This window comes from Corvus brachyrhynchos, unplaced genomic scaffold (assembly GCF_000691975.1).
Source record: "Corvus brachyrhynchos isolate BGI_N302 unplaced genomic scaffold, ASM69197v1 scaffold136, whole genome shotgun sequence".
Taxonomy (NCBI): Eukaryota; Metazoa; Chordata; class Aves; order Passeriformes; family Corvidae; genus Corvus; species Corvus brachyrhynchos.
In genome coordinates, this window is record NW_008239080.1 from 5767156 (window position 1) to 5790346 (window position 23191).

A 23191-nucleotide genomic window follows, 5' to 3' on the forward strand; every position below is an offset into this window, starting at 1 on the left:
GTGGAATTTCTTCACAGATAGGTTGTCAAACATTGGACCAGGCTGCCCAGGAAAGTAAATGAATCATTATCCCTGGAGGTATTTAAAAGACATGTACATGTGGCACTTAGGGGTGTGGTTTAGTGGTGGACTTGGCAGTTGTTTGTTAACTGTTGTCACTCCATGATGTTAAAGGTCTTCTCCAACCTAAACAGGTCTGTGATTCTCCCCAGGTGAGCACGGAAAAGGCATCAATGCCATGTGTTGCCTTTGGTGTAATCCTCTAAGTGAAATTGACTTCCAGAGAAACTGTCCTGAATTCCAGACACTTTGAGCCATGTAATTTTTTTTAGGGGTTTGTGGAAGGGAGCATTGGTGTTAGAAGGATCTGGGTCCTGAATTTGTACTTAGAATTGAGGAATGACAAAAATGCACAGAAGGAGACCTTAGTTGCAGCAACTGTTTTTAAGTCCAAATATTCTAACCTGAAACATCTTTAGATGGCTTTGTGTTAAAGTGTAGGTTCATAAAGTAGTCTATTAAGACTTGGGGACATTTTACTGAGGTACTTTCCAGGCACATAAAGCATAAGAGACTTTGAGTTTGTCTGATATGTCAGAATAATGTCCGCAGGTAAAAGCGGACAAGCTCAAGTTGATTAATTAGCCACAGAGCGTTTCTTGTGATGATCTACAGATGAGATTATCTAGGAATATGGGCTTTCTTGCTGCAACTCCTGCTTCACCTGCATTCTTAAATTACCTTGGTTTAATAAGAATTCTGGCCGCTGGGTTCAGGGTGACTCTTCTTTCCATGCTGCTCACTCCTGGTAGTGGAAAAAACCAGACTTCCTGGTTTGGAAAGCTCCACATTTGTACTCAAATGGGTATTAGTGCACCTAACATTCAAAAAACCCCCTCAAACACAGATCCCAATTTATTTCTCATTGTGAGGTAAGGCCAAAGGGCTCGCAGTTTTGCTTGCTCGGACAGCACATGGGCTGTTTGTTCCTGTTTTTTTTAAAAAAGGGGTGTTGCTACTCTCTGTCAGCCAGGAGAAGCCCTGGTCACTCCTTGGCTCTCCTTTCCCTGTAAAAAAAAGGAGCTCTGAAGTTTTGAAGGGCAGAATGAGACAGTGTGCTGAAGATGAAAAGGAGGAGAGTGCAGAGCTGGTGGGAATCATGTGCTGCATGGGTCAGTAACACAGCCCGGAACTGGGCTGGCATGGCTGCCTGTGGGACAGGGCAGAGCTCTCTGGGGGGAAGCTTCTCTCAAGGGGCTTTCTATGGGTTTCCTTCCTTAGCTGGTGTTTATGTGGTCATTTGCCTGTTTTCTGCTTCATCTGGGGTGTTTCATTTAGTGTGTTCTGCTCTGAGCTCGAGCACGCTGAACACTGTGGCACTGTGTTTTTTCTCCTAGTGTGCATTTGCTTTTCTGGGAGCATTTGGTTTCTTTGATTTAAAATCACAGTTGTGGTGTTTTGGTGACTTTTTTCCCCCCTTTAATCCTGGTGTTTTTCACAATATGTCAGGTGTCAGCTTTCCTCTTATGCATTTGGGTCTGCAGTTATAGAATTTTTCTCTGAGTGCTTGTGTAGTGTGATATATATATATGTTTATAAAGGAACACAGATAGTAAGCATCAATTCTTCTATGTATGTTGCATTTTAGTTGAATATAGAGTTGAAATGAATAGTGACTTTGTATTCTAACAAGAGACAAGACAGTGAATTTTTCAACTTTTTTGTTTTTTAACTGTCATCAAAGTAACATTTCCTAAAATGTAAACTTCTGTGTACTTGGTCAAAACTAGATGAGGTTACCATAGGAAAAAAGACACATTGTACATATTCTAAAATTCTGCAGTTGAGAAACTTTGTGTTCTTTTTAAAACAGCTGCCCATAATTGAACAGTTAAAAGTGAAAGTGGAATTCTTTTATTTCTGAGATTTTTCTGTTCTCTACATTTACTAAATCAGAGCTTTCGCCTTATTAGGATAAATAACTTATGTCAGAAGTGGTGTCTTGCTAGATGAAGGCTACGGAGAAATTTATATGTTGCAAAAGATTTTCTTATTCTGACAGTTTTATTTTTCCCAATAGTACAGCTTTGTTCTTTAGTTTCTCTTTCTCCTCTTTATTTGGGTCTTCAAGTAGAATAAGAGACTGTAGAGCTGTGAAGTGGGAAAAAAAGCATGTGCCAGAAGCTTAGAATATCTTGAGTAGTGTGGAAAAAGCATTTAGGAGACAGCAACTATACAGAGCTGAACATACAAGTACACTGCACATACTGCCACAGCGAGCTGTGGCTATGAAAGTTTATAGGTGTGTTAGAAAGGACTGGAAAAAATAACAGAAAAAATGTATATATGACTATTAAATGCAAAGATATGAATGAGCATGTAGAAAGTCTGAGTCACATAAGAGGACTATGCAAAGGCTTCACAGGCTTTCACTTGTTTTGTTTTTGCTTTTGTTTCCCAACACTTATTTCTCACTACTGTTAAGAACTGCATATGGTGCTCAGTTTGGCCTGGGATGGACTCTTGTATAATGTCATGATGTTTTGAAAGACCCAAGTATCACACCAGAGACTTCAAAGTCCTTGAAAGACCTTTTGTGAATTTATTTTAATTGATTAATTGTTGTATTTGACCAACCAGACAACAGTATTTTTTAATGTAAAATACAGGATCTGGTTCAGTCTTTTAGTGATGGCAGTAGGTATATAGGGATCTTGTTTTGCTACCTGAGATCATTGCTCATTCTCAGCCACACTGCAAATAGCCTGAGTCAATGAAACAGCTGCAATTGTGTTGTACAGGCTGAAGGGCTCTTGCTATTTTAGGCTTGCACAGGTGGTCCCAGTCCTAGAGCATTGTGACTCCCGCTCTGGGAGCTCCAGGCTGGTGACCGGGCTCTGTAGCAGTTGTACTGGCTGTGGCCCTGCACAGGTAGCTGGAGATAATTCTTGTGCTGGAGTGCTGGTTAGGTTTTCTGCAGTGTGGCTCAGTAGAATACATGCTCCCTGCCCATAAGTGGGATGCTTTCTTACCCTGAGTCTATTGCTTTTATTATTTCTTCACAGTGTTTTGTGGGCAGTCATTGATGCAAACTGCCACGCCAGGGAGCAAACTGCTGGCAGTGGCTGGGTCCCATATCTGGGTTAGTGGACATCTCTGTTTATTTCATAGAGGGTTAAAAGAGAGTCCTTTCCCTGACTGAAGCTGTAACTAGTCCTGTGTGTTTGAACAAGGGTGCTATTCCAGATGAAAACATAATGAATGAAAAAGGTAGCTTTCATATTTTAACAGATTTGCTACTGCTAATACATTAGTAATAATTTGATTATATAGACTATGAATAGCATTTATAGCTCTTAAAACTTTGCCATGACCTTTGCAGTACATTTTGAGTGCCAGTTGACTTCTCCTAGGCAGTTAGATTTTTATTAGTAGGCTACTGTCATACGTGAGGGGCTGTTGCCCTGAAGGAACTTACCTGGAGCTTCAAGAAACTGTTTCATATCATGTTGTGATGTACTGAAAAGAACAAAATGCTGTGCTATTATTTTGATTAGATATTTTTGAGCTTTTGCAGGCTATACCATTAAAAAAATTTATTAGAAAATTAATTTTATAAAGGTATTAATAAAAAAATCTCCTGCATCATTTGTAGAGCTGTTAAAACATTTCTCTTTCCTTTTTACCTCTAGATGAGCGTGACAAAGTACAAAAGAAGACATTCACAAAATGGATAAATCAGCATCTCATGAAGGTCAGTTGTTATTTCTGTCATGTCTGGATGACTGGTAGCTACAGCAGTGATTGTGTCTTTTACTACATGTTTCATTTCAGGATGCAGCTGTGTTACATATAAAGAAGATCTTAAATTGTGAAGTTTATGCATGTGCTTTGTCTTTGAGGAGTCATGGGGGAGTTGAAATGCTGCCCAAGGTGATCTAATTGAGTACTTGAATTTGAAATTAAAATGAGTCAAGGTTTAAGAGACTTGATTTCTTTCTATAGGGCTTGGCTCATTTCTGGAATTAGTGTGTCATGGCTGTAGCACCACAGCTAAGGCAAATGAAAAAGAAAAATATTTGAAGTACCATGCTGAGGACAGGGGAATGACTTTGAGAGAGAGATCTCTAGATCATCCTGTGGCATCAATATGCTGCTCATGGATAAGAAATAGAGGCTTCCTAAGGGCAAAAGTCACTTTTCAGTGGCTTTCTTTAGAAAAGCAGTGAACTTTGCTTCAGGGACAAAGCATGTTATTTTAACGACATGTACAGATTTCAGTCGACAGAGAACTAAAAGCTGAGAGTTCACCTTCACTGCATGGCCCTTCAGTTCTAAATTTAATCTGCTGTTTCAGTGCCAGCTGTCTAGCGTAGACATTTCTCTGGAGAAACAGATTGTGTGGTTACTTGACATAACTTGCTTTGATATCCCCCCCACTCTGAGTTTGAATTCATGCAAGAGTCATATTAAATAAAAATGTATCTGCAAACTGTCAGAGTTGAGATTTAATTAATGAGTGCCATGTTCAAATACTGTTGGGAAGATCTCCTTGTATTCATGTTTAGAGAAAACCAGAGTTTTTTAGGGAACAGCTTTATTATTTCTCTCTGTCTGTTGCCTGCTCTTGCAGGTATTTGAGAAATATTGGACGTTGAAACAGAAGAGAATTTCTACAGGGATGTGGATGTTTAAAATTACCTTTTTTTTTCACATCTTTTAAAATTTAGAAATGTATGGAGCTCTTGGAAACCAGGCTCAGAATTGAAGTGGGGGTCAATTTTGTCTTTAGCAAGAGACTTCTCTTGCAGAGGGATCTTTTGGTCCTTCTCACTATGACTGAGCCAGAAGGAGTGGTCCTGCCATCAGCCTCTGCACAGCATACAACCTTTCTGTGGGCAGGGTGAGTCTGGAGTCACAGAACTGCTCATACCGATAGGTTTTCTTTTGTGAATTTGTTAGACCCAAGGGAAACATGCTGTATCTAGAAACAGCTACTCCAAGGACCCCTTCTATGCAGAAGCCTCCTCCTAGTATTCCTGAAACATCCAAGTGGCCCCATGTCCCTGCAGAAGTCTTTTACTTGCTAAGGAGAAAAGGCAAAAGGCAGGTCTGCAACCTTCCTTTTCTGAGTTTTACCTCATGTTTATAGGAAAGGTATCCATTATAGGATGCTTCAGACAAATTAGATTTGAAGGAAAAAAAATCCATCCAGGAAGGTTGCCAGTACTCTGGCAGTAAAATGCAATATCCAAATTAACCATCAGGCATTTCTTCATCTAATTGAGGGCAATTGTTGTCATGTTTATAGGGGCTATTCATCTTTTTGTGTATTAAAGAAGCCTTTTAAAAATGCAGCTTTAGTTTTCTGTGGGATGCAGAAAAGCCTATCTGAAGCTTTTTGGAGAGCAATATTTAATACAAGTTAAAAATAGTGCCCTGTTTTACAGAAGAGCAGTGTACAGAAAATTATATTTCTATACAACATCATTTTACACATTTCTAAAACATGCGCAGTCGTCATTGCCATGCTGGAGTAGCTTAAAAAAGATTTAGACTCTAAACCCATAAGGAAATGAGGGCAAAGAGTTCATGCTAAAACCTGTTGCCTTGCTTGCCAAGGTCAATGGCCTTAGGCCTTCATTTTCAAATAGTTCTGGGTTGGGTGATTGCAGAGGTAGAGATACAGATAGATGAGACAGATGGGGTGTGTTGACTGTGTGTATTGCTGGCCTTGATTTTCATCTCAGATTGCTCACTTTAGAATTCAGTTTGAGGGTTGCTAACTCACACAAATATAGTTTGACTATAGCTCTTCCATTAGCTTGGAATTTATGTAGCAATGCAACTTTATCTTCTGGAAGTAGTTTGAAAGCAGGTAGTGATACAGTTGTCAGATTTCTGTTCTTAGACCATTGTTTCTAGAACGGTGACTTGTATGGAAATTGAAGTCAGTCTTTCAAATGTTCTCTATCTTAAGACATAAGGGCATATTTACAAAAACACTATGTTGTGGAGGGAATGTAGAAAAAATATCACAATAAATGAGTGCATTTCTAGCGGAGACAGCAGGACCTCTCCTAGTCAATGCACTAACTTGAACCTGAGCCCTCAGTTTCATCTACCTTGTATTTAATACAAATTATGTGCAACTCATATTTGCCCATTCACTGCCAATAACTTGTTTCAGACAAACCAGGATGGGAATTGTCTCATTTCAGGCATTGCAATAGGTTTATTTGACCCGGTTACCCAGCCTTCTCTAGTAGGTAGCTGAGGGAACAGGCCCTTCTAAATGTCCCCCCACTAAGATATCTACCTAAGGGGAAGATGAATTGTATCCTAGAAATACTTTTGCTCCACTGACTGTAAAAGGAAGTCAGTGTGCTTTAGCTGTCATGTGTAGGGTTCAACAAGAAGTAGAAAAGATGATAATGAAAATTATGAGAGATCTTGGGAAAGACCAGACCACGTGTGTGGATATGAGCCCACTATGGGCATGGGGATGGATCACATTTTAATTTCATCTTTTTTTCCATCCTATTTGTGTTGTTTTCTTTCTCCTGTTTCTTTTCTTTGTCCCCTGATTATTTTTTGCTTTTTTTATCTTTTTCTTTTCTCATCTGTTTTCACATTTTCCTTTCTTGTTTAGTACTTTCCTTACTCATTCTAGTTAATCTCCTGTTCTCCTGCAGTCCTGGAGAAAGTCCTGAACTTTCACACCTTTCTACCAGTATATTCAAGAGGTTTTATTCTAGGTCAGCAGCAATGACGCTTTTACGAGTTATCATCTTTTGTTGGGGAATGGCATGGAAGCCTACTGTCACTTCTAATTAAGTTCAATATTTATGGGATTTACTGAGTAATCACAAACAAGAAGATGACTGATAAATATTTATCCTTCTGTTGCCCATCTCTAGTTGCATTGCATTCAAAGCATGTAAGTGCATAATATTTAAAATTCAGTGTTAGCCCCTTGTCAGTTTAGTTGACTAGTAAAGCATGTTGTGTACTTTGCTAAAATAGAAACGTAGTCACTGCAGAAATATTTCCTGCTCATGTTCTTGAGACACCTAGTTTTATACAGCTACATAATGTGTTATTTGCAAAATTCTGCTGTTTAAGTAGTATTTGAATTCCACAGTTCAGGGTCAAGTGGACTGTCACTACATTTTTTAAATGCTGAAATTTTTCTTTTGAATTGATAACAGATTTTCTGAGAACTAATTGGAGCTTTAGACTTGCTAAGGCTACTGTTTGCTGTCTGGTGGTGTGGCTCCAGTTTAAATGTTATGTTTTATGTCTTGTTGACATACAGACTGGAGAGGTGAGATATTGGACTTTAGACTCACCTGCTGCTGTGGCATGGGCTTCCAGGGAGAACTCACATGCCACTGTGGTGGTGGGGTAGAGATCTCTCTTCTATAAACCAGCCTCTGCTTCCAGCAAGTGTTTCATGCTGCTGCTGTAAAAATAGGGTGTTAAATCTTGCTAGAGCAGTAAGTAACCCTTGATGTGACAAGAACAGGTAAATGTGTGGCTGCAAGTTTTATTCTACTGTAGTGTTCACATGGTCCTAAAGCACCCAAGGAGAAATCCAGCTTCCATGAAAGCCCAGAAATTCTTCCTGACATCCTTTGAATTCAAAACCCCAAAACTTAAGAAAATAGTGAGGCAAGTGTAAAATACAGGTGGAGAATGAGATAAAAGTCAGAAAATAAAAGACACTGTTGATGAAAATGGAGTAAAAGCAGATAAATTCCTCTTTGGGGTTGATTTTCTTTTTCAAATTAAAAAAACCAGATTCTTTTGTAGTGCCAGGTCTTAGGCATGAGAGATTAAATGGGCTATTTTGAAATACTTTGTTTCTTTATTAGAAATTATGATGTACAGAAAATAGGATTAAAGGCAAGGCAAGCAGAGACTGGCTAGTGATATAGCAAACACCCAGGTATATTCCCTTCAAGGGAAAATGTTTCTTCCTTTTCATGGAAGAAAAGGTTGTAGAGAGCCTCTTAACTGACCTTCTAGCAACACTATGGGCCTTTGGGTGCCTGGGCAGCTCCCTGGAGAGCTGTCCTGTCCATGGCACTGACAGGGAGCCCTGCCACCTGGTGCCACCCACAATGTGGGTTGGGTTTTGGGACCCTTGGCTGACCATGCCTTGGGAGAAACATGCTGCTGATGAGAGCAATGGGCAGCATCCCTTCACTAGTCATTAGTTGCTCCAAAAGTCACTTTTAAAGGTGTTCTTAGCAAGAAGGCTTTTGTAAGTAGCAGGATAAAATGCTTTTGAAAACTATTGTTTTAAAGCCCAGTTTCAAAATCATGAACTGTGTTACAGTCATAGTGCATTAGCGAGAGAGAGAACAGCTTTGTTGTGCAAAGACGGAATGAATAATTCAGAATAGCAACCTGAAGTTATTGATTGCTGTGTGTCCTTCAGGCAGCACACAGTTTGCAAATGGCCTCTTAGGTCGATTGCTTCGTGAAATGTTCAGGTATGCCTGTAATGGCAGCAGGATCGACCGTTCCTGATGGAGCACAGTCATTCCTTGCTGAAAGCTGGCACTTAACTGACACTAGTGGCTATCATTTTAGATAGCACTACTCTCAGTATCTTCTTTTAAGCCATGCAGTTAAGATGTCATTTAAAATTCCCCACCTCTGCTTTTAGAAATGAGTACTTTGTAGCTCTACATCAGTATTTAAAGGATGAGGCACCTGGTGTTAATCTAATGGTAGTAGCTTTTTAAAAAATTCTCAATTTAATACCTTTTGATTTTGAAACATACTCAGAAAAAGCTGCTTCCCCTCCCCCCCCCGTCCCGGTGTTAAATAAAATAAGACTGATACCTTGCTGTGCTGGTGCATCTAAATAAGCTTTGTATGCATTCCTCCCACAGTTTGTTCTGACAGCTGCTGCAAACTGTGTTGGGTGCAACTTTTGTAAAATCCCACTTCCATGTGGTTTCCAGCTTGCTTTAGGCATTGGGTGCAGCTAAAGTATTAGTATTTCCTCCTCTATTTTGGAGTTCAGTTGTTTAACTACACCTACTGTTTCCAGGTGGACAGAAGTGTATTTAAGTTTTTCTCCTAAAAGTTTCTGCAGTTGAATGTTCAGGACAATTCTAAAAGGTCTCGAAGTGTTTTTTCTTTGAGACATGCTCCTTCTAAAAAATAAAGTAACTCTTGAAGAACATCATCAGTTAATGATATATAGAAATTTTATTATTTTCCCTGGAAATATGCACAATTGTAGTTTATTCATGCTGAGCTGTGTACAAATTTTTTCAAAAATCTTCTACTTGGAGGTAAACCACACTGCTTAGCATAATCTATAGCTGTTTGCAAAGCAGCTCAGCAAGCAAACTGGGGGCTTTTTTGGTGTTTAATCAAAGTTTAGATGAGGGAATAAAGTAACCAGGAAACAGTGAGGAAAAGTAGTGACAAATGCCAGATGTTAAAGCTGCAAAAGAGGAGGAAATTGTACAAAGTTTTAAAGGCTTCATGAAATGCATCATGAAAGTCTCTCTGCCAGTAAGCAAATAAATAAAAAATAAAAAAAAAAATTCAAGTCAATAAAAACTATGCCACAGATTTCAAGTTTATTTGATCCTCTCTAATGCATTCAGACTTTGTGACTAATTGGGAGTAGGAAAGAGAATAATTGAAACCAGTAAATTAAATATGCATGAAATATAGGATAGCTTGAGCACATTGATATTTTTATGGCATGCCACCCTACTGAACCAGTTGAGTACATGCTTTTATGTGTGTTGAGTTTTTTAAGAAATTGGTTTATATAGGTGCTCTTTTATGAAAGAATGAGTATAAGGAGAACTAAGTCTGCCATGCGATGACTGCATGATCAATTAGAACCACTAGAATCAATATGCTTCCTATTATAGACTTAATATATTAATGTATTAATTCATTCTCTTTTTGTTCAGTCCATTGTTTGCAATTAACTCTCAGCATAGATTTTGTTTTATATTATTTATTCCTTGGGGATTGCAAGAGATAAAATTCTAGCATTTGCAATTAAGTGTTGACTTTTTAATTAATTGTTAAATTATGCATGGACTTATTTTTATCTATATACTTTTGATGTATCTGTTTCTAATAATAATTTATGTATCAGTTTAGAAATACTAGGGCTTGATCTGGCTCCCTTTGGGCTAATGTAACTGTGCCATTGGCTCCAGTGGGAGCAGTTTTTGCCCCAGTATGTGGGCTCCAGACAGTGAGCAACTTCAAACATTTAATCATAAACATTACCTAAGTATTTTGTTCTACAGCAATATTTCATATACTCTGGAAAGCAAGGCTTGCCCTGAGATAGTGTAGATGTGTGACTGTGTGAGGACCTAAGAAGGCATCAGAATAAACATGTTTTTTCCTATAAGGAAACATGTTCTCTGTTAAAGGCATTTATGGTGCTTTGAACAGGGACATTTAAAGATAATCACATAGTGTTCACAACCCTCCTCTACTTAGAATATCTTGAATTTAATTGGAATAATATTTTATCTGCCAACCTTAGTATATTGCCTGCTTCAGGCATGTTTGGAGTGTATTGCCTTTGGTGAGGGTTAGTTTTAAGCTGAGTTTAATGTTATTAGCATTGTATTTGCATACTTTAAACAATTCCTCCCTGGTCAGTTACATTTGACAGCATGTAGTACAGGACAGGAATGGTGAAGGCAAGTTGGAAACGCAAAGGGTGATGAGAGCTGGGTGTACTGAAACACTGTGGCACGTCTCTGGCCAAAGATAAAACAGAAAAAAAAAAAGGGAATGTGGCTGCTGTTGATTGGAGGCATTGAGCTGGATCAAGGAAGTCGATGATGGATTTTTGGTCACTAACTTAGCATTGGAAAGACAGGACTGTGTAGCGATGGGGAAAATCATTTATCCTCGTAATTAACAGGAGGAACAATGTGGAGTTCTGCATTTGAACACCTACAAAGGAACCTTCCATAGCCTACATAAGAAAGGCATTTCTGTGGCACAGCTCAGCTCATCCCCAGGATGGTGTGCAATCCACTCTTACTGTTTTGTTCCCTGCCTGCTGCAGGAGTTGGGGTTGGCTGCCTCTGGTGTGGACAAGTTTTGTGAGTGAAATGCCATCCAGAGGGAACTTCAGCCTGCCAGATTCAGAAAGTTGCTATCAAAGCTGCCTGGTTAGACAGGTCTGGACTGGCTGGGAGGGACTGCTTCAAAATCCAGAAAGGGAAGGCAATTTGCAAGCAAGTGGTTGCAAATCCCAGGCTTACTTTTTGAAGCAAAGAGAGAAGTAAGAAGTAAAAGGAGGATAATGAATGAGGGAAAGCGGTAGGTAGGGTCTCCTGGGGAAGTAATACAGGAGAGGCAGAAATGCAGGAGATCTGGCAGTTATTGAAGGTGTTTGTGTTAGAGACACAAAGGCAGGCTACAGACAGGCAGAACAGATAGGAGACACCATATAGAAAATACTGCTGCTTTCAAGGTGTGTGAGATACAAAGGAGCTGTACAAGAAGGGGAAATGAGGGAAGCAGGACTAAAGGCTTTTATAAAGTTAATAAAGCAAGGTGGGGTAAAATCAGAGAAGTATAGGGTCCAGAATGAATTAATGTTACATGGAAGATCACGGGAGAAGGGCTCTGTAATTACGTTAGTTTATGAAGAAAAAAGAGTATAGATACATTACCAAGGAATAAAAAAAGATGAATAGTTTTGATAAGTGTAGAAACGTCAGAATTATGCTGGTGTCTTCATTCTACAAAATGCTGACTTGATGAAATACATTTTAATAAGATGAGGGTGAAATTCAGATAAGGAAAGAACAGATTGAAGAATATTTAGATAAGTTATGTTTTCTTGTCACACAGCTTTATTTACTCCACAGTTAGTAACTAATTGAAGTGATTTGTAACATTTTATCATTCTATTTAAGAATTCAGAGGAGAGGGGAAACTTCTAGAAGTCTGCAATTACAGTAAGTATAATACCTCTTCCCCAAGGAGAAGAAAAGAATGAGGAGTTATGGACCTTGCAGGGTAATTTCTCTCCCTGGAGAGACTGTGGAACATCTGGTCTTTGAAAGCAGGTGGACAAAAGGGAAGTGGTGTAAATGGTATGTCTGTACTTTTTTACATGTCTCGTTAGCAGATTACTGTCACAAAGTTTGGATGAAAAGATGACAGATACAGCTTGCTGGGGGTATTGCCGTTAATAACTGTTGCAACTGCAGCTGGAACTGGCACTGGGAAGAGCCAGTGCTATCGGCTGCTGCTGCTGCCATAGCTGCTGTCAGGTGCTGCAGCAGCATCATCTGGGTCTGGGAGGCAGCACCCATGAGCAAGGAACTTCCACTGAGAGGGAGCATCCCAGTGCCTGCTGCCCTCACTGTATCTCATCTTCACGTGAGCTTTCAAGCTCTGTGCCTTTACCTTGTAGGGTGAGGTATACCTGTTTCTCTGACACTGGCTGTACATCTCTCTGGCTCCAGCCTTTTGTCATGTCAGCAACCAGCATCATCCTTGCTCTGCCACAAATCTTACAGGGTTCATTGCTTTCCCTGGGCTGTGTTGGCTTACGCCCAGGGAGCTCCTGGAACTACGCATGAGCTTTTCATCCTGCCTGTGGGCAGCACGGTGCTTAGGAGACAAGGAGGCAGCTTGTAGTTCTGCCTTCTCATAGACAGGCTTGTGGGCACTGGCCGCGTAACTTCTGATCTTTGCATGGACAGGAGGTTTGTAGCCATCTCTAATAAAGTAGTAAGAAGATAAGTTTGCTTGGAAAATCAAAAGTAGGTTGTGGTAGCTTGAGTTTGTTTAGTCTGAAACTGAGAAGACTGGGAGGTGGACATGATAACGTGTCGTCAGTATGTAAAAAGTGTGCAGAGGCTGGTGAACACATGTATTCTGAGGTCGAACTTTAAGGGAAGGGACAACAAAAACGTCTGTTTATTTTACAGAAGATTTAGCTTGAAGATTAGTGAGGAAAAGTGTCCCTCTCTGTAAAGCAAGTAAGTGTAGTCAAACATTGAAGCACTTGTACTGTATTTTACATTTCCTTCATTTGGATTTTCAAGAATAAATTAGAGAAGCATCTCTGGTGTTTTCTAGCCAAGCTGCACAGGACTGAGTGAGCTGATCTGTTCAATCCTTTTTAACATTACACTTTTACTATTCTCTGGCAGCCTTCTAAGGCACAACCCTTCTCTGGTGAAGTATTATTCAACTTTTGAGTCTTAATGCTGATCACTGCCAAATTCCTTACCAAAGCTTATATTTTTATTAATTTAGTGATTTCAATCTGCAGTAATCCTATAGTTCCGGTGAGAATGCCTTCTTTCAGGTGGCTGCCATGTAAAGTGAAGCTTAGTGATGTTTGCTTTATATTCTTTGTTAATTATCACATTTATACCTTTGTAAATAAAATATTTTTAAAAGGGGACAGAACAGAAGAGACAAGTGAGGCTTTAAGCAGGTTGTGAGTCGCATTTTCTTTGTTTGATTTTAGTAATTTCTGAAATTTATGAATATCTTTAGTCTTATACACAAAAGCATTGGAACAAAGTGTACTGACCTGAAGAAAAATCGAAAAGGATTATAGTGGTGCAAAAGAGGGAAGAGAAATGGACATGCTTGCCTTGAAATCCCAACTGGTGCAAGAAGTGTTGTTGGGTGGAAGTATGAGTGGCGTGGCACAGGACTTCACCTGACATGCCACAGGTGGCATCTGTCCCTCGTGCTCTCTTAGAGCTGTCCACAGAATGAAGGTTAATTCAGTGTGTTACATTCTAAAACTTGCTGGACATCTCTGTGACTTTATATTTTAGAACTTTAAATTGTAGCAGTGATGGAGTAGATTTCTATCACTGGACATTTTATGTTGGTAAATATGCATTTCTGGTTGTGAATCTGCATGGGCTCCACTGAGGTGGATGTACTGATCCCAGTATGCAAATTTACAAGCAGATGACCAAGACTGTGCCCAGGATTAACAGCAGTGAGGGTAGTGCTGTGACAATGGTAATAAGTAAGTGGAGTGGGACAGGGGTGGGGGGGATTATATCTTGAGTGGTTGGATTGGTGTTGGTTGGGTTCCAGCCCATTACTCAAAATGTTTTGAAATGTGTCTAGTTCTGGCCTCCTCAGTACAAGAAAGACATGGAGCTCCTGGAGCAGGTCCAACAGAGGGCAACAAAGATGAATTAGGGGCTGAAGCACCTCTCTTACAAGGAAAGGCTGAGGGAGCTGGGCCTGTTGAGCCTCGAGAAGAGATGACTGAGAGGGGACTTGTCAATATGTATGAATATCTAAAGGATGGGTGTCAAGGAGATGGACCAGGCTCTTCTCAGTGGTGCCAAGCAATAGGACAAGAGGCAATGGGCAGAAACTGGTGCACAGGAAGTTCTTGAATATGAGGAAGAACTTCTTTACTGTGCAGGTGACCAAGTGCTGGAACAGATTGTGTAGCCTCCATTATTGGAGATATTTAAGAGCCATCTGGACACAATCCTGTGCAGTGTGCTCTTGGGTGACCCCATGGAGCATGGAGGTTGGAGCAAATGATCCACTGTGGTCCGTTCCAACCTGGCCCATTCTGTGATTATGTTAATGGCGCCAATTTTTATTTCCTGTAGGAAGTGGAAAGGACTTTGGACATTTAGGACACTTGTTTAAAGTTCTTCTGTACAACGATGGTGTTTCAAATATCACACATCTACTGAAATCCACAAAAGGACTCCTGGATGTGCGTCTTTATGTCCTACTGTTTGTTATATGTGTAAGATTATGCCTCTGCTTGCATACTTGCTTTGGGGATGTCATAGGTTAGCAAGCGAAGTCTCGGAAGTGATGTTCTTACAGCTTTCCCCTTAGGAAAATACTGGAATGCATTTCATGAAACAAAATATGGGAAGTTAAGAAAAATATTTAGCAAGATTTAACAGTGGCTGGATTAATTTTTTTTTAATTGAGCAAGAGTATATTTATACCTTGAAGCCATACAAATATTTTATGATTCATAGAGTTATCCAGTTATGTGGTATAATTGAAGGCCAGGGCAAAATAGAGTATATAAAAGCAATGGATGATTGAGTTGTCTGGGAGAAATGTGAAGGTTAATGTAGGGGAAAAAAAAAAGTGACTGATTTGAGCTTTTAGATACAAGGACAGGCTGTTAAATGGGTGGAACACAGGAAGGGTGTTATTCTGATAATAGAATGCAAAGCATTGGCCAGATGAGAAAGTGAAGGATGCAATCAAGGATGAATCTTCAGTTAGAAAACATCTGTTATAAACAAAGATCAGGGGTGTTGAACTCACTCTGTAAAGGAGACTTGTTTAAATGTGCCTTAGTAAAATCATAAAGGAATTTTATGAAATTGAGTAACATCATCTGTGTCTGCTGTTTGTGAGAATTAATACCTAGAAATGTATTCAAGCAGAAAAATTACTCGTGAGTATGAAATAAAGAACTGTTTATTTTCCGTGAACTACAAGAATTGTTTCCTGCAGAGTGGATTATTAGACTGTCCAGCAAACGAAGAGAGTGAAAATGAGTTTTGGAGCCACTAGGCCTAAAACTGGATTTGCCAGGCTCTGCTTGCAAGTAAGCAGGAGGACAGAAGAGACCTGGTGTGTGCCAGCTCACTGCCAGCCCTGGCTGTAGGCCCATGCTGTCTGGCTGGGGAGAGCAAATTGGGGTGTCCTGGGCAGGGTGTCCGGCGCTGGAGCTGCGGGAACAGCACCATCTGCAGCCCAGCACTCCGGCCGCCTGCGCCCTGCCCTGCGCGGAGCCGGGGCTGCAGGTCCTGTCACACCGCTTCAGTTCCCCTCATCAAGGGATGCAGTGATTAAATTCTCTTAATTAAATTTGCGTGCTTGCTTGTTTTTAATGGAATGAGTGAAGTTTAGTATGGGATTCAGTACAAAACAAGGATTGTGACCAGGGTGTGTGTTTGGAGTTCGGGTCTTTTCACAGCAGTGAGTTTTGGGTTTAGAGTAGGAGATTAAAGAGCAGGAGTGACTCGGGGAGCCTGTCAGTGTACGTGTCAGTCTGCACGGAGCTTTGCTCCTTGATCTCTTGGCATGACACCAAGCTGGCCATGGAGCACAGCTCAGTGCCTCACTGCCCCACGCAGCACAGTGGGGGGAAATTACCTGCGGAGGAGTGGGCCTGTGGTGTGTTGAGCAGTGCTCATTCTTTACGTGGGGGAATGTAAGAATTCTGTTGAGTAAAGTAAGTACTCTTGAAGATGTTTGAAGAAGCAACTTGCTTGGCAGATCCGTCACATGGGAATATTTTGACAAATCTCATATTTTGACAATTACATGCTTCACAGATCTTGTTACAGCCTGTTCAGATTTTGAGTGTTTCTCATAAGTCATACTGCTTGTGTCAAGCTAGTAAACCTTTATTTTTGTACACAAATACGACTTTTTGTATCAGTGGTTTTTCTATTCTTTACTCAGGGCATAGGTTTATTTGTTACCATGCAGTTAGAATTGCCACTGTGATTTCTTAATTTTTAAAGATGAGAGGACTAAAACATGCATGTTCTCAAAACTTACAGAAAACTGTTTCTTCATAACTAGCAATTTTAATAAAAGTTTTTCTTTAAAAACAAGCTTAAGTATGTTTTTTAGGAAGCTGAAACATTAGGGAAACTCATCAGGGTGTCAGGATCTCAACAGTGGCCACAGAATTTTTCCAGCTCTTTGAATGCGGGTGGGATTTGCTGTGGTACACTGTAGTAATAGAAGCTCTTAACTATTTATCTATTGTCTTGGTGAAAATTGTTATACTGTAACTGAAATGAGTGGGAGTTCGAAGAGATCTTTTTTTCCACGGGCATTGACTCAGATTCTTAAAGAATAAATTTGAAGTTTATTGTGAAACTCACAGTGGCCTTGAGCCAGCTGTCATTTGGACTTGTCTGTGACCTCAGTGGTAATTAAGGACTGACCCCTTTTTTCCCTGAACACACCCCTTACAGTTCTAACTTTTGAGCCTTTTCCCATTTTCCTTTGGAAAATCTGTAGTGCTTTATGTCTGGGCTGGGCATTTAATTAACTTTGCTTCCAGAAGCAAGGAGAGCAGTACTTGAAAAAGACTTTCCCAGGCATTGTGGTCTGAACAGCCTCAGTTGGATCTGTAATATTATAATTCTAGATAACTCCTGCGTAATGACACTGATTTTATGAAGGCTTGACAACTGAACTTCAGTTATTCAAAATAAGTATGGTTCAGCTTTGATTCTAATTTTGCCCGTTCTGGAAACCATAAGAAAAGGCCTAATTTGGCATGTTCTCACATTAATCAGTGTGGCTTAATTATAATATAGAAAGGGAGACTTCTGATGTTTTTAAAGAAGATACTTGATTATAGTAGTCTGCTTTCCTCACCCTGTAAAAAATTGGGTAGTTTTGCAAGTACACGAGCACAAAACTCTGCCTTGTTTCCAAGTCATGCAGCTTGCCAGGGCTACAGTGATTGCCTCACCTGCCTCAGGGATTTCCTGGTGGCCTCCAGTACATGGGCGTTACTTAGAGTTGTTCCTGCTTGATCCGATTATATTCTCTCTCCTACCTCTTCTGTCTCCACTGTAGATTCTGCAGCACATTAATGCTTGTTTCTGCTTCTTCATACACTATTTCAGTTGGGAATGTGCTCCCTACGTTTTAGATGCTGGTCTGGAACACACTACACCCTAACATGAAAGTCTTGAGGGATCTATGAGTATGCTGGGTGTGCACCCACTGTATACACAGAAATGGGTACAACCCTATTTTCCTATCCTATTTACTTCTAAGTAAGAAAAAGGGTGTGATTCTTCTTTGTTTTAGTAGAATCATCGTAGAAGCATAGAATAGTTTGGGTTGGAAGGGACCTTCAAAAGTCACAGAATCACAGAATAAGCTGAACTGAAAGGGACCTTCAAGGATCGTCCAGTCCATCTCCCAGTCCTGTGCAGCACCATCTCCAAGAGTCACACCAGGTGCCTGAGAGCATTGTCCAAACAAGTCCTTCTGGAACTCTTGTCAGGCTTGGTGCTGTGACCACTTGCCTGGGAAGCCATAGTCACATGGCTTATGGAATATAGTCATGTGGAAGCCTGGGAAGTCATAGCAAGGAGAATGGAGCTTTCCTTACCACAGGCATCATAGTATACATGCCAGAAGATGGAGACCAGAAGATGAATCACTTCTGAAACAGTGCCTTACATTCACTGTCTTCTTTTCACTGGTGAAGCCATTTTGCTTTTCTTGTTTAAGTTTTGTCAGATGCACCTCAGCCACTCACCGTTTCCCACGTCTTCCTTAAAGAATCTCTTCTCATGTCCAAATTATCAAATCTGCCACACTCACATGAGTATATTGCAAAAAGTTGCCTGAGGGCAGCATGTAACCTACTCGTGTGTGGACTTTGTAAAATGTAGGGCTGACAATTCTGTGATTTTATTGAAAAGCCACAAGAACTGTTAAGAAATGCCAAGGGCTCAGCAGATCCCACACATCTGTCCAGGGACCCCCATGTACATCCAGTATTTGTGGTACTGTGTGTTCTGAAGGAGGCTGAATGTGGCAGTAAAGAGCAATGAAGGATTTACATTTGTTTCTTGTAATTTAAAAGAATTCATTATATGTGTTGAGAGACAAGAGTTGCCCAAGTGATAATTACGCAGAGTTGATGTTTCAAGCTTTTTTGAAGTGTCAGTGTAGGATCTCTTGAGGAGCACAAGATGCTCCTTTTGGAAGAAGTGATCTGATGCTTTGAGTGAACATGCTTGCTCACATCAGTTGCCCAAATACAGCATTTTAGATGCTCATCTGCTGTTCAGAGTATTGGAAGAAATTCCTTATTATGTTGCCCTGTTACAGGACGACTGGCACAGTATTTCCTAGATAATGAATCCTCACAGTAATTGTCAGCCAGTGGCAAAACTTAGACAGATGCATAATGTGTGCTGCTGGTTTTTCCTGTTTTGACAGCTCTATGCCAGCTTTTTCATATCCAGTGTGAGTTCATCTCTGAAGTGTCTGTGATTTTTGAGAAAGATAAACTGGGGAAGGTGGTTGCATCTGTAATACTTAGGAAACCTCAGAGCAGAAGAAACAAACAGAAGGTCAACAAGTAGGTGCTGTGAGATACAGACTAGCAGGATAACAAAGTTATCTTGCATCTAATGGGAAAAAAGAGCAGACAACAGAAATAGTGGTATTTTCTCACCCTTCAATCCAGGTACCTGTACATTGGGCAAGTCCCCTGAGTTTTATGTTGAAAAGAGTGTGGGCATTGACTTGATGCTGCACGGACAGTTCTTCACCTGTGGTGGTGCAGGGTCTTTGAGATGGACACCACATTCCTCTGTCCTTAACCTTATGTCCTCCCATGCCTCTGGCCACTGCACTGTGGATCTGTTCCGGCTGGGGATTCTGCTGGGGAAGTGCACAGTGACATATCCTGGGTGGTGGGGCAGGCAGCCCTCTCACAGGGTTTTGTCATAAAGAAAACTTGCCTACTTTTAACAGAAAGAGTTTAGTACTTGGGTTGATATAATTCTTTGAATGTAAAAATAACGAGTCACAGTTGTTTTGGGTTAAAGATTAAAATTCTTTGTGCTTTTCCCCTCTCAAGCATTTATCATAATTGAATCTTGTATCAGGGACATCAATGATTTATGTGGCTTCCCTTTTCTTTCCTTTCACCAGAGATGTAGTAGGAGAACACCTGTTCTGTTTCTTTGTTCAGCTTAACAGTACTTCAGTATTATTAGAGAAATTTTTTCTTAGAATTTTTTTTTACATTAAATTGCTTGTAGGATTAAAAAAAAAGTAACTAAAATTAAAATGATACTATTTTGTGTATGTGTGTGAGATTGTAAATCTATGTATATGTATTAGAGTATTGGATTGTAACTTGAACTGGCTGTGTGTGCAGTCTGTGTAAACATTTTGGAAAATATGTTCTGTAATTCCTCATGGAACAGTCTTCTAGATGACTTGTTCTGGCTAGTCTTCAGCACAAGCATAAATATGTTCTGATACTACTCTCAATTAAGACGATGGTGTTTGTGAAAACAGATTGCAGGGTAATTTCATGTTTAAAAATTCGAGTAAGAAATCTTGAACTGAAAAACATTTATGAAGCTAATATTACGTGTGGAGATGGTTATTTATGCAGCAGGATGAATCTCAAAATTCCCCCAAAAGTGTGGCAAGCAGAGCTGTTATATAAACTCGAAGATCTGGGTTGATTGTTGCTGCCCTCATCACACACATATGTTGGCAGTCAGAGTGTGTCTCCCATAGATTTCATATTGGAAGTACAACTCATCTCTAGCAGAGGTGAGGAAGAAGAAAATTTCTGATGTCGTATTTTATCCTAAGCTTAGGAAGTTTCTGATCTGGTGGTTCAACAGGAACACCAGGGAGCTGACATTAAGCTGTAGCTGGAAAGCCCTCAACCTCTGCCCTAGGAAGTCAAAAATCTCTGATTCTGAAAAATTAGGTCCCTTCTGTCACATTTAAAGAGCAGCTGGCTGAAATGGCTTAAGACATTTCACATAAAGTTATATTTAAGGTATTGGTAACAATCAAGAAGTTGGCCTGTGGACAGATATCTCCCAGATTTGTTGTGCCTGTCAGTAAAGGTAGGGCTTCCAGCTGTCTCTCTTGTCATTGCAGCCCCTCACTAGATCAATCTAATGTCATAGTTCTTTGGTATGGTGTGTAAGGTGGATGTGTGAGTCATTGGGAGAGCTCCCGAAGTACTGGGAAACCTGGGCTGACAATACATGTTGTTAATTGGTGGATGGTACGCCTTGATTAGAAAGTGTGTTACTTTCGGCATGACTGCAGTGAACATGCATGCTGCTGACAGTACTTGTCTGTTGGGTACTTTTTTACAATTCATTGAATCTAGCTACTGTTGTCATAATGCTCACTATTTAGGTCTAAATAGGAGAGTATCTGATATTGTTTAAATTGTCAGATACTGATTTTTTTCATTGCTACATGCATTCATTACGTGTAACTTAATATTGGTTTTTTTTCCCTTTTCTTTAAAGTGATATAAATATGATGGAACTGTGCAAGTGCAGACACAGATGTGAATTTTGTCTATTACAATTAATTTATATTTGTAAATTTGTCATGAAAGTGAAGAAATTAAAAAAGCAATGCTGAGGTATAGCTGAAGTTTATCTGTATTTTAAAAGATATGTGTTAATATGAGCATGAATTCTCAGGTAGAAACAGGAATCATGTATTTAATTTTTGCATTTATCTGTGCAGGTTCGAAAGCATGTGAATGACCTATATGAAGACCTAAGAGATGGACATAACTTAATCTCACTTCTAGAAGTCCTTTCTGGAGACACCTTGGTAAGCTTTTGTATCATAATGCAATGGTTCCAGATTGTTAATTATGCACTTTCTCTGTTTGTTAACTTGTTGGGTATTGACTGCTGTAGATTTCTTGGATATTTTCTGAAATCTGTGACCTGATACAAAAGACACAAGTTGTATTTCTGTTGGTAAAATATGCTGGTGTGAATTCTGTGGGGGAGTGAAATCTGTTCTCTTCCTTTCTTGTGGTTAGTGAGACTTCCATTCATAATAGGGTAATGCACTATTTCTTCTGTTCTTTCCTTTTCTTTCTGATTTTTGTTTTAACAAGTATTGGATGCTTAATATCTTTTTGCATTTAAGGGAGTAACTTACAAATAGCAAGGATAACATGTCCCTGAAATGGTCTAACACACTCCTCAGGTGTCATTTCCTTTCTTTGTGAGCATTACTTCCCTTGCTTGGTATTTGTTCTCTTCATTATGTTCTTCTTTTCATGCTCTTCTTTTCATTTGTGGTCTGTCTTGTGTTTTTGCTGTCCTGTCTCCTGTCTGTTATATTCATTAGCCAAGAGAGCGAGATTTTTTGAAGACCTTACGGTTGGTGAGTTCAACAGACGCATGCGCAAATGAACAGCATGAGGATTTGGAGGATGAGGATAAGGGGGTAGGTGCCGACCCCCATAACTGTACTAATGTAGTGTTTGAAGTGTGGTGTTTGCTAATGTAAATTCTTAGTTTGGTGTGCTGCAGTAGTGGGCTGTAGAAAGGACAAAAGAACTTTTGTTGGTAAACCAGGATACATGTGTTTATGGTGGAGGTATGGTAAAGACAAATTTTTATTCAGCCTTTTTGTGAACGCCTAAAATGCGAATGTTCAAGATTTCAGTTTGTTTTTTTTCATTAAACTGTACAAAAACATGGCACAAATGTGTACTAGACAACACTCTCCGGATGCTATAAAATAATTGTTTTAAATAGTAGATAGGGAAATACCATAAATCTATTAAATTAAGACTTTTTTAGACTTGCAGACAGTATTGTCCATATACAAGTAATCTAGACAAAGATTTGAAGGTTCTTCTTAGTGAAATCAATGGCAAAAAATTGATTTGTCTTAATTAGAAGCACCAGTTAACTGCGCCCATGGTGTGTGTGCCAAAATATTGGATAATATCTTGAAATAAAGTAATTCAGTGTGCAGATCTGTTTGTTAGAATTTACCACACGTAGTAGTGATTTTTATCAAAGCAGGTAGATTAGAAGTCAAGCAACAGCTTTGTGTTGTGGCTGCTAAAAATACAGATAGTTTGCAGGGTTTATCTTTCTTGCAACAAATACTGAATTATCGATTCACTATATTTTGCCCATCCAGAAGGGAAATATCTACTTATAATGTGTAAAACGTTGGGTGCTTGTTAGTCTGAGCGAGCTGTTTCCTGCCTTTTTAGACCTTGCACTTTGGTGTTTGCTGAAGCAACTCACTGTCATAGGGCCTGAGTGCCTCCCTGGCTCCCGTGCGTTGTGCTGCAGTTGTGATTGCAGTGGAATTTGTGTGCTTTTTTTCTGGAGTGCAGCATAACTCAAAACGCTGCATTTTTAAATAAAAAAATATTTCCCCTCTGAGATGCTAACTGTGTATTTTGGGATTTACTATACCTTCCTTGTTGTGGAAAACCTAGTTCCAGGTCTGCAGTCCTTAATTCCATCCGTGGAAACTCTTTGATAGCAAGGGCTGTAATGCTTGATCCTGAGTTCCTGGTGTGAAAAACAAGGGGCTAAATAGGAGATTCTGTAATGAAAATTAAATTTTTTTTTTTTTTTTTCAGTTTATGCTTCTTATT

At 39.7% G+C, this 23191-nt stretch overlaps 1 protein-coding gene across 9 annotated transcripts in view; it reads left to right on the forward strand.

The window, feature by feature from the left end:
• Nucleotides 1–1076: 1076 nt before the first annotated feature.
• The window catches only part of DST (dystonin), a 207282-nt gene continuing 185167 nt past the window's right edge, over nt 1077–23191 (forward strand). For 4 of the 9 annotated variants that reach the window (XM_017739219.1, XM_017739223.1, XM_017739226.1 and 1 more), the window contains exons 1-3: nt 1080–1172; nt 3693–3754; nt 21295–21384. In XM_017739219.1, coding sequence (XP_017594708.1) covers nt 1106–1172; nt 3693–3754; nt 21295–21384 — 219 coding nt within the window. In that variant the 5' untranslated portion in view covers nt 1080–1105. Of the gene's footprint in view, nt 1173–3692; nt 3755–21294; nt 21385–21915; nt 22015–23191 lie in introns of all 9 variants that reach the window. The other 5 variants (XM_017739218.1, XM_017739225.1, XM_017739217.1 and 2 more) reach the window with 4 other exon arrangements.